The sequence below is a fragment of the Garra rufa genome, chromosome 16 (genome assembly GCF_049309525.1).
Source record: "Garra rufa chromosome 16, GarRuf1.0, whole genome shotgun sequence".
Classification (NCBI taxonomy): Eukaryota; Metazoa; Chordata; class Actinopteri; order Cypriniformes; family Cyprinidae; genus Garra; species Garra rufa.
The window spans coordinates 16797147-16809480 of record NC_133376.1 but is presented as its reverse complement, the minus strand read 5'-3'; the positions used below and the strand labels follow the sequence as shown (position 1 = coordinate 16809480).

Sequence of the window (12334 nt, the reverse complement as noted above, 5' to 3'; positions counted from 1 at the left end):
AGCTCGTTTCATGTGAGGCCGCTTCAGCACGATCGAGTCCCATGATGGGCACGGACTGGCGTTTTCCCGCAGTATTGCCGACTAGTCAGCCCGTGGCTTACCACGGGTTGAGACGCCGTGTACAACGGGCACTTACAGCTCGTCTACCATCTGCTCCCACGGAGTCAAACGTGGCAGTTATTGCTACGGGCCATTCAGAAGCCAGGGAAACTCAACCGTGCAGCCTGTTGGCTCCCATGGCAGTCCACCCATCCTGCGGAATGGCGACTCCACCACGTGACGTTTCAGCTAGTTCGGAGCTATATCGGCAAGGCCCAGCCACATCCGCTCGCCCTTCCCGATTCCTCCCATTGCCAGTTGCCTCTTCTCAGAGTAGCACTGACTCACAGCTGACCTCCGGGGCTCAAGTACGCCTTTCCCCCAGCGAGCCTCCTTGCACAGACACTGTGCAAGTCCAGGAAGGACGAGGAGTAAGTCTTGTTGGTTGCGCCACGGGAGTGGCCCACCCGGACTTAGGTCTCAGTAACCGTTTCCCTCGCGGCAGCCCCTCCCTGCATGGGCACGGGTTGGCACCCTCAGACCTCTCCGGCCTTCCCCCGGCCGTGATAGAAACTATCACTCAGTCCCGAGCTCCCTCTACCAGGCAGGCTTACTCACTGAGATGGGGTCTGTTTGCTGACTGGGGTTCCTCTCGAGGAGAGGACCCACAGAGATGCACGATTGCAGTAGTGCTTTCCTTCCTGCAAGAAAAGTTGGAGCGCAGGCTTTCCCCTTCGACTCTCAAAGTGTACGTTGCTGCCATCGCAGCGTATCACGATGCAGTGGATGGAACATCCCTTGGTAAGCACCAACTCATCGTGAGGTTCCTGCGAGGTGCGATAGGATTAATCCTCCTAGTCCGCACCTCATACCCTCTTGGGATCTCTCCGTCGCCCTCCGGAGCCTGCGGGACGCCCCATTCGAGCCACTGGCGTCAGTCGAGCTAATAAAGACTTATGGATATATTGAATTTACTTTCATTCCACATGTAAAGATCTCATGTGATCCGCCCCCCCAACCTCTGCTTCAGTAAAGCTGGCATCCCTGTGGGGCCCCCTTTTTATTGGCCCTCAGGGCGTTGGGAAGGTTACGTTACAATGCCCGCCTGCGGACACGTCTGGGAAGACCTGCCGGCACGTGGCGTTGTGCGTAACGCGCCGTCAGGGTCGTGGCCTTTTCCATGGGTCTAAGTTCCCAATGTAACGTCGAAGTGATTCGACTGAAGGGGAACGTCTAGGTTACGAAGGTAACCCTCGTTCCCTGAAGGAGGGAACGGAGACGTTACATTCCCCTGCCACGACCCTGGCGTCGTGCTGACGCCGCCTCGATCCGGCTCTTCAGCGAAAATACCATGCAAATGCCACTCGCCAATTTTCATTGGCCTTTTGAATAAGGCTCAGAGATGATTGGTCTCTCAGGCGATTCCCAATGTAACGTCTCCGTTCCCTCCTTCAGGGAATGAGGGTTACCTTCGTAACCTAGACGTTTTCTTATTAAAAACATTTCATGACGTGACACGTAACAGATTACACTAACGATTTGGTCAACCTCCCACCTATAGGAAGAGAAAAAAGGTTTTCAAAAGCATCCCCCCTCTGTCCCCTGCTTTAGACTAGAAGGGAGACAGATCTGACCACTGGGCATGCGCACATCAATCTAACCTTATTTTTATCACAATGTACAACAATAATACTGTTTTTGTATTATAGTAAGGGCTAAGTTTAGGCTTGGGGTAGGTGTAGACGTTAAAAAACACAATCTTTTAGGTAGAACAATTGATTTCATTGTTAGTTTCCGGTCAGAGCTGTATCCCTTCTAGCCACAACCCTGCCCCCTGCCCTAGTTATACCAGGACATGCAATAAGTCAGGAGAGGTGTTCTATTTTGTTAGAGAAGGCAAATATGGTAATATTTCTGCAAAAGAATTGCTACAATTTGAAGCTGTTAAATTATTGTAGTTGGGTTAGGTGGCTTAGGTTTTATTGTTGTTGTGTTTTGTATTTACTTAAATATGAATGCATACTTTTAATACATTTTTCATTTTAAAGAACTTTTTTTGTCCAATAAAAAGATGTTCTTGTTCACCATTTTGTGGCTTTTTTTAAATGTATCGGTTCAGGCACCGTTTTGGCACCGGTACCATTTTAAAAGTATCGATTTGGCACCGGTATCGAAAAAACCCCAAACGATACCCAACCGTAAGTTTTAGTTTATAATACTGCACACTATGTGTTATATTGTATCCCACAATGCAATGCACTCAATCTTTCATGTGTACTGCAAGTTTTTTTTTTAGTGATAGTTCTTCATGAGTCCTTTGTTTGTCCTGAGCAGTTAAACTGCCAGCTGTTCTTCAGAAAAGTCCTTCAGGTCCCACAAATTCTTAGCTTTTTTTTGTATTTGAACCCTTTCCAACAATGACTGTATGATTTTGAGATCCATCTTTTCACACTGAGGACAACTGAGGGACTCATATGCAACTATTACAGAAGGTTCAAACACTCACTGATGCTCCAGGAGAAAAAAAAGATGCAAGAAAAGAGCTGAGGGCAGGGGCGCCGCTAAGGGGGGGTAAGTTAGGACAATTCTAAGGGCCCACGCCTTTTAGGGGCCCCCAGAGATCTGCTTTTGTGTGATAGGGGGGGCCCAACCTCATATTTTGTCATAGGGCCCAAAATTGCGAGCCGCTCCCCTGGCTGAGGGTGTAAACTTTTGAACAGAATGAAGACGTGTACATTTTTCTTATTTTGTGTAAATATCATATTTTATTTAGTACTGCCCTTCATAAGCTACTTACAGATGCTTACATGTTTCCCAGAAGACAAAATAAGTTCTTAATTTAGCTCTTAATGCATTGTGTTTCTTTCTCGAGCATCTATGAGTGTTTGAACCTTCTGTAACAGTTGCATATGAGTCCCTCAGTTGTCTTAAATTAAATAAATAAATAAAATACCAAATAAAAAATAACAAGCATTTTGCTTGATCTGATTTTGGTAAAATAATTAACATTTTGCAGATTCTGAAAGGTGTAAACTTTTGACTTCAACTGTATAAAATAATTTTCACGTATTAATCACTTTTTATTGCCAATGTGAGTAGTTTGTAATAAAACTTAAATGAGACATTCCCTGACTTCCTAAGTTATCTATAAAGCCCTGTAGGCTCATATTTTTGTTATGTGAGTTAAAAACTGAGGACGTTTTTGTCAAACATAATCCGGCAGCCACTCATTGAAGTCATGTCACAACAATGTAGCATACTACAGTTGAAGTGTTTATCATTGCTGCATTCTGTTTCACCTGCTATTTATTAACAAAATAGTAGGCAGTGTACACTAGAACATTCAGAAAAAGGTTTAAATCTGTCATTAGTGTGGTACCTTTTCATAAGCTACTAATATGTGCTTTTAAACTACTTGTATGTACCTGTAAGGCACTAATGCATAGCATTTAGGGGTAAATACAGTAAAGAAATGTACTTTTAGCTTTTGTACCTTAGTCACCCCAGTGACAGCTTTGTACCTTTTCCTCAGCGTGTACTGTGCAGTATACTAGTATGCTAGCATTCTAAACACAACAAGCCATTGAGATATTTCTCACAATGTCACTAATGTATAATGCTCATCTCTGACTTTCTGTGTGTTTGTGTGTGTGTGTGTCCATATGTTTCTATAGTAACCACTACATTGTCTCCGGGCTCAAGTCATGCCAGGAAGTGCAATGAAACTGAGAAGACATACTGCGTTAACGGTGGAGACTGTTATTTCATACATGGTATAAATCAGCTGTCCTGCAAGTAAGTTACACACATTCAAAACATATTCATTGTATTTGACCTCAATTTGACAATGCATCAACTTTATAATAATGTCATTGTTTATGAGCTTATTTTTACTACACATTGCTTTGACATCACAAGTGCTGTCAAATTAACATGTTAATCTATAAAAAATCAGATAAATACTATAAATACTCAAATTTTCTATTTATATTAGTATTATTTATATCCTATTATAGTACTTGTTATAATTTAGAAGTACCTTTTTTTATATTTTCGGTTTTCGATTTAATTGTAGTTTACGTTGTAGTACGTTTGTTATGTGCTTTTGTAAATTTGTTAGCTTTTTTACATTTTTACTTAATTTTAAACATTTTTTTAATTATTTGCCATGAAAAGTTTTACAAATGTAAGATTTTCATGTTATATTCATATTTTGTTTTATTTTAGCTTTATTTCAATTACAGAAACCTGCATCAGAGCAAATCAGTTAACAACTCCTGTAGTCGTGTGGATGATAACATGATTATGGGTAATCCATGCTGATAAATATAATATGTTATTAGCATTAGAGAAGTTATTAGAACTTTTAAATTCAAAATACAGTTCTGCATTCTACTAATTCAAATTTGAGAATTGTAAAAAAAAAATGTTGATTGTTGGGCCTTTGCTGGTAAAGAAATTTAGCGACTCTTGGAGCTTTAATTGAAAAGTCCTGGTCTAGAGCGAACCAGAGAAATGACAGTGTGTCTGAGGGTCTAGAGGAAAAGGACAGGGTTTGCCGTGTCATCTGTCAGCTCTGTCGATGTATACAGCCGCGTTATCAATAGCATGCTGAGTTACTGCTCCCCTGTGATACCACCGACACAATGCTCTGTTCTTATCAGCCATTTCGGACAGGGCAGTGCAGATTTACGGTGTATGCGCCAATTTTTTAAAGGAAGAGAAACAAACCCATTAAAGCTGTTTAAAGCTCAAACCCTTTGGGGAGATGTCATCCTTTAACTGTGACTCGTCGAGTCAATCTCTTTAATTTACAGAACAGAGCGTCTGAAGCGGCTAGAAGGGTTAATAGCCCTCAGGGAAGCACGGACTGATTTGAAACTAGTGTGTGTTGCTCTTGGCTTTCTTGACACAGTGATTCACTTACATGCCTGAGAGTTTATCTTCAACAGCACTGAAGCTTTACTTCACAGTACAGGTGGGCGGCATGACCAAAATCACAGTATAAGATGTTTTATATCATGGTAGCAGTATATCATGGTGGAAATTCAGCTTTACTAATGAATCATACTTAATTTCATTTGATTATATATACACTACCAGTCAAAAGTTTTTGAACAGTAAGATTGTTAATGTTCTTTAAAGAAGTCTCTTCTTCTCACCGAGCCTGCATTTATTTGATCTAAAGTACAGCAAACACAGGAACAGTTTTAAAATATTTTGACTATCTAAAATAACTATTTTCTATTTGAATATATTTTAAAATGTAATTTATTCCTGTGATCAAAGCTACATATTTAGCAACATTACTCCAGTCTTCAGTTTCACATGATCCTTCAGAACTTATTCTAAAATGTTTGCTGTTCATTTTTTTACTATATTATCAATATTTAAAACAGTTGAGTGCATTTTTTCAGAATTCTTTGATGAATAGAAAGGTCCAAAGATCAGCGTTTATCTGAAATTAAAAGCTTTTGTAAAATTATACACTATACTATTCAAAAGCTTAAGTCAGTATTTTTTTTTTTTGCCAAATAAATTATAGAAATTAATATTTTTATTTAGCAAGGAAGTTTTAAATCGATCAAAAGTGATCATAAAGACATTTATAATGTTACAAAAGATTTCTATTTCAGCTAAATTCTGTTCTTCTGAGCTTTCTATTCATCAAAGAAACCTGAAAAATTATACTCAGCAGTTTTCAACATAATAATAATAATTATAAAAAATTTGAGTAGCAAGTCACTATATTAGAATGATTTCTGAAGGATCATGTGACTGGAGTAATGATGCTAAAAATTCAGCTTTGAAATCACAGAAATAAATTATATTTTAAAATATATTCAAATATAGATTTTTGCTGTACTTTTGACTGGTGTGTGTATATATATATATAATTTAAAAAATAAAATAAAATAATCAGAAAAAGTCTGTGTGGCATTAATGATCTAGAAAACAAAATAAAGTACAAAAAATTACTTAGTCTACATTTAATATAAATGATTGAATATCTGTTAAATATTTAAATAATTGTTTTAGAGAGTGTCTTATACTGTTAATATACAGCTATGTTTGAATATAACCTGGTATTTAATATTTTATAAAGTTGGATTTTTAATAAGTAAATTACCATTTATGAATATGAAATTTGAGCAGAATCATATTTAGAGTTTGAATGTTTTTACCTTCTTTTGGAAGTCAAAAAGTACATTTTCCCCTATCAAAAAAGGCCTTAAATGAGGAATGTTTCCATTAACAAATTAAGCACAAATATATCAACCACAGTATAAAATGTTTAGCAAAATTTCCACCAGTTGGCACATTTTTACCATTGTACAGTATACATGTCATACCTCCCACATCTATTTCAGAGACATCACTTTAACATGTCATCTCAGTGTGTGTGTGTGTGTGTGTGTGTGTGTGTGTGTGTGTGTGTGTATGCGTGTGTTACTGTAGCTCCTGAGGCAAATGAAATGCAGCCTGTCCCAATGACCTCTGCAGTAAATTCTGCAGACAGACTGAACGGTGAATTCCCCAATAGAACTGAACTCTAAAATGCCCTCAGTACATAAATAATGAAAACCTGTGACTAGACAAAGCTTTTGGCACCATTATGAAGCTTTTAGGGACTTGATTTCGCTCCTGTTTGTCCTAGGACAGTCTCCTCATTAACGTGAGGTCTTACAGATGATCACAGAAGTGGAACTGATTGGCATTTTATGAGGAAGTAAAGATGTAAAGCATCAGATTAGCTTTGATTATGTTTGATCCACAGTGGCCCACAGTGCAATATTTTATTGCATCAGATCACAAAGTACTCAAGCAAATCAAGTGGCATCTGCAAAAAAATGATTCTAGATCATTTCCTGAAACTAATTTCTTTTCCGAGCCCTTTTTTGCAATGACTTATAACCTGCTGGTCAGTTTTTATACACATGTACATGTCATAGGTCATTTTTTTTTTTCATTAAATATAAATATAACAAATAATTTTAAAATATAAATAATTTTTTTGAATTTTTAATATTTGATTGTGGCCCAATGGAGGACTCAGCTTCTGAGGAGGGTAAGCGTCCCCTTGAGGAATTGCCATTCAAATGGACCATCTGAATCAGTTTCTATATCATTAAAATGAATCGGCTTCCCACAACGCTTATAAAATTTTTAGACCCATCCTAAAAATGTCATGAAATGACATGAACCCTCTTTCCTCAGGTTGAAACTCGTCCAGCATGGCCGCGGGCTGTGACATCACAGCGATGACATCATCAGGTGGAACAGCTCGCTGGGGTTGTTCTCTGTTGTTCTAACTGCATGTTTCTCTGCTCTCGTCTCTCTCTCTCTTTCTCTCTCTCTTCCTCCTCCTCATGTCTCTCTCTCCTCTCCCCCTTCCCTCTCGTTCCTTCCTTCTCCCTCTGCGGGTTTGTTTCCCTCCATCAGGTGTCCAAATGACTATACCGGTGAACGCTGTCAAACCTCCGTTATGGCCGGTTTCTACAGTATGTCCATTTCTTCTTCCTGTCTGTTTGTCTGTCTGTCTGCTCTAAAGCTGCATGTTTGGCTATGATGTGTGTGCGCATGTACTTGTACGTGTCTGCCTCTGTTTGTCCATTCAGAGTTTTTATATTGCTTTAAGTAGAAATGTGGACGGATTTAGTGTGCATTGATATATTATTAAAAAGAGATTTAAAAAGTTATTAAAAAAAGTTTTTAAAAAAAGTTATTAAAAAAAGTTTAAATATAATGCAAATGATACAATAAAGCATGTTAACATATAGATTATGTTTTTATACAGCAGATTTAGATTCAACAATAAATTAATTAGTCTGTTAAGACAGATTCATGACTTGTTTGACAGACACTAATTAATATAATTTAAATGATTGTTCTGGGTTCAGTACAAGTTAAGCTCATTGATAGCATTTGTGTCCACAGAAATAAGTGTATCCGCTTAAAAATTGCATTGACAATACTGCACTTTCAAGAATAGTTCACCCAAAAATGAAAATTAGTCAGCCTAGATGTATATGACTTTTTTCTTTCAGATGAGTACAATCAGAGTTATATTAAAATATTATCTTTATAATGGCAGTGAATGGATTTTGAAGTCCAATAAAGTGCATCCATCCATCATAGAAAGTGCTCCACATGGCTCCGGTGGTTAATAAAGACCTTCTAAAGTGAATTGATGTGTTTGTGTAAGAAAAATATCCATATTTAAAACGTTTAAAAAATTGTATTCTCTAGCTTCCGCTAACTGTCGTTCGCATGTTTATGAGAGAGTGGTGTTCCAACGGATGACATAGCCACAGAGGAGAGAGCTAAACAACACTGTCAGACTTGTAAGTCAGACTTGTAACCTGAAGGTTGCAAGTTCAAGTCTCAGGTCCGGCAGGTACTGCCAGTGGGGGGGAGTGAATAACCAGAGCTTTCTTCCACCTTCAATACCATGACTGAGGTGAGACACTTGAGCAAGGCACTGAGCCCCCAGCTGCTCCCTGGGTGCCGCAGAATCAGAGTTATAATGGCAGTGAATAGCTGTTGATATTTTGAATCCCAATCGAGTGCATCCATCCATCATAAAAAATGCAGGGGCTCAATAAAGGCTTCCTGTAGTGAATCAATGCATTTGTGTAAAAAAAAAAAAATCCATATTTAGAACTTTATAAACTGTAATCTCTAGCTTCCGCTAAAGCAGGGCTCAAACTACAGGAGTTTTAGCCCGATTTAGTTCTCAGTCATGGTACTGAAGATGGAAGAAAGCATTGGTTATTCACTCCCTCCACAGACAATCCTTGCTGGACATGAGACTGAAACCTGCAACCTTCAGGTTACAAGCCCAACTCTCTAACCCTTAGGCCAGCTGTTTTGGGGTCACGCATTGGATGTTATGAAAGTACTGATCTAATCACATCATGCCGTCATCATCCCAATGTAAAATCCTAATTATCAAACGTGTGCAAGCAGATCGGCAGGCGTAAGATTCAATCTGTATGCCGAACATCGAAACTGATCAAGTGCTCAACAAGATTTTTAATCCGATTCTCGGGAGAGGAAAATCAGGGCTAAATTGGGATAAAACAAGAGGCTAGAGATTACAGTTCTATATATGGACATTTTTCTTACACAAATGCATAGATTCAATTCAGAAAGCCTTTATTAAGCCCCCACATGTTTTATGATGGATGGAAGCACTTCATTGGACTTCAAAATACTAACAGCTATTCACTGTCATTATAAAGCTTGGAAGAGCCAGGACATTTTTTAATATAACTCCAACTATAGTACTTAAGTTTACTCAACGCAAATATCCATGTTTTCATGTAGTATGACTTAAAATTTTATGTCGTCTAAACTTAAAATTTTAAGGCAGCATGAACAATTACTTTTTTCAATTTTACTTTTTTCAGTTTTACAGTGAGGGGGAGTAAATCATGGGGTAATTTTCATTTTTGGGTGAACTATACCTTTAACAATATACACTGACGTTCAAAAATTTGAGGTCGGTAAGATATTTTAAAGGGATAGTTCATCCAAAAATGAAACAAAGTCACCTACATCTTGGATGCCCTGGAAGTAAGCAGATAAACATCAAATTTTCATTTTTGGGTGAACTGTCCCTTTAATGTATTTGAAAGTCTCTTATGTTCAGCAAAGGCCGCATTTATTTACTAAAAAAATACGGTAAAAACAGTAATATAGTGAATTATTATTACAATTTTAAATGTATTATTTTAAATGTATTATTAAAATTTTAAAAGTGTTTTGTTTAAGTTATATATTTTTCAAAATTGTAATTTATTCCTGTGATGTGAAGCTGAATTTTCAGCATCATTACTCCAGTCTTCAGTGTCACATGATAATTCATGAAATCATTCCAATATGTGACCCTGGACCACAAAACCAGTCATAAGGTTAAATTTGACAAAACTGAGATGTATACATCATATGAAAGCTCAATAAATAAGCTTTCTATTGATGTATGGTTTGTTATGATAGGACAATATTTGGCCGAGATACATCTATTTGAAAATCTGTAATCTGAGGGTGCAAAAAAATCAAAATACTGAGAAAATCACCTTTAAAGTTCTCCATATTAAGTTCTTAACATTGCATATTACTAATCAAAAATTACATTTTGATATATTTACAGTAGGAATTTTACAAAAAATCTTCATGAAACATGATGTTTGCTTAATTTCCTAATGATTTTTGACATAAAAGAAAAATCAATAATTTTGACCCATACAATGTAATTTTTGGCTATTGCTATATACCCCAGCGACTTAAGACTGGTTTTGTGGTCCAGGGTCACATATGCCAATTTGCTACTCTGGAAATCCAGAGGTCTCGCGAGAGCACAATTTGAATTGTCTCTGCAAGACACTCTGGCATAGAGCAATGATGCACGTTACTGCATTACGTAAGAAGTTCTGGGAACCAATCAAATCGGTGTATCTGATGTAGGCGGGCCAGAGGCGAGCTAAGGTGATGACGGCAGCACTGCGACGTCCGGAATCATTTAGTAAACATTGAAAGATGGCTACAGATGAACACCAGCTGTTTGAAATGGCTTTGGCCGCTACAATGAACGAGTTATACTTGGCTTTTCATATAAAAGAGGAAAAGAAAACCGCGCTCGAATCGTTCCTTTGCAAGAAGGACGTTTTTGCTGTTTTGCCGTAGTGTTGGGCGATATGCTCAATTTTCATATCGTCAGCCTGAGAGATCGCCGATACACGATACTATCGTGCTAATTTAATTAATTATCTATGTACTAAATTCCTTATTCGTTTTGTAAAGGTAGACTTGCTATTGGCATATGATTAAGTTGTGCGTGTACAGCACTGACTGTAGTTCTGCTGCCGGAGTTGTTCAAGTTACTTTCGGTTTCATTCTCTGCTATCGTCAGTGAGTGAGTTGTAAATGCGTGCATAAATGTAAATGAATGAATCTTTCTTTACCCGTCATATTGCGATAATGTTACCGCTGTATGTCTGACCTTTGTCATCAGTTCCTGTTGTAGTTCAGTTCATATTGAATGCGGAGAAGTGATGCGCGTGTAATACACGTGCATATGTTTAGCGCCATCTGATCGCATCGTAATTCTAATTAACGCATATAGATGTTACGGAGATGAATGTTTGTTTACTATATACAGACCGATTATGATACATCGTAATTAATTCAGCCTGAACCACGTTTTACTACCTCTGTTATCCTAATGACTGCAATGCTAATATAATATAACACTCCCGTTAGTATCAGTTAATCTATCACCATACTGTATGATGAAAATCTCCCATTTTCACTGCACGCGGTGCGTTAAGGCGACGTGGCCTCTCTATGCTTGTTTATACCGCGGCAAGTTTCTGAAGCATCCTAGAACAGACTCTCTGTGCTGCATTGCTAAAGTTAAGTTCTTTGTTGACGGATAATAATAATAATCGTCTAACTATCATCAAAGGCATCAGCAACAGGCGATATCTCTGACTATCGTCGATACACAATACTATCGTCTATCGGCACAACCCTATTTTGCCGACTGGATACTGCAAGAGTTTAATCTATCAGTTAGCGTGTATCACCGTGTATTGTTGTGATTGGTCGTGGCGTTATCCAATTGCGTGCAGTGAGAGTTTCAAATGCACGCTTGGTGCCGCCCCTCGAGTTAGGCCCTTTTCATTGCTCGATGCCAGACCCTTAATCTTAATAGATTAGGGTCTGGATTTTTTCCAGGCTACCAATTTGCTGCTCAAGAAACATTTTTTATTACAAACAGTGCTGTTTAATATTTTTCATGGAAATCATGATACATTTTCTTCAGGAGTTTTTGATGAAAAAAAAGTTAAAAATAGCATTTATTTGAAGTAAAAAATTGTGACATTACAAAAAATGTTAAAAAAATTTATTTTTTAAAAATCGTAGTGAGTCCAAAAATTTAAACAGTAGTGAATGTCATCTGCTGCCATGATCATGTAAAACCTTGTAAATTTCACATAACACAGAAGTATAGCAGAAAGAGAAAATAATCATTTTTTATCTTTTCCCCAGATTTTTTATTGATTTTTATTTTTTTTTTTTGACAATGATGATGATATTTTTTTTTTCATTGTGTTGTCTGCAGAGCAGTCAATGGCAAAATACACAGCAGCAGGAAAATACTATATTTGTGTCATCTATACCATACATTTTGGTGCAATATAATGTACAATATAGTCTGTTCAGTGGATTTTCTTACTGCTGTGTATCTTGCTGATGATTGTTCTGCAGTCAAACAAAAGTGTATGTT

The 12334-nt window shown here is 37.7% G+C and overlaps 1 protein-coding gene across 2 annotated transcripts in view; it reads left to right on the top strand.

The window, feature by feature from the left end:
• nrg2b (neuregulin 2b) overlaps positions 1-12334 on the top strand; it is a 105816-nt gene that overhangs the window by 76998 nt on the left and 16484 nt on the right. For both annotated transcript variants that reach the window (XM_073820840.1, XM_073820839.1), the window contains exons 4-5: positions 3714-3834; positions 7483-7541. In XM_073820840.1, coding sequence (XP_073676941.1) covers positions 3714-3834; positions 7483-7541 — 180 coding nt within the window. The remainder of the gene's footprint in view (positions 1-3713; positions 3835-7482; positions 7542-12334) is intronic.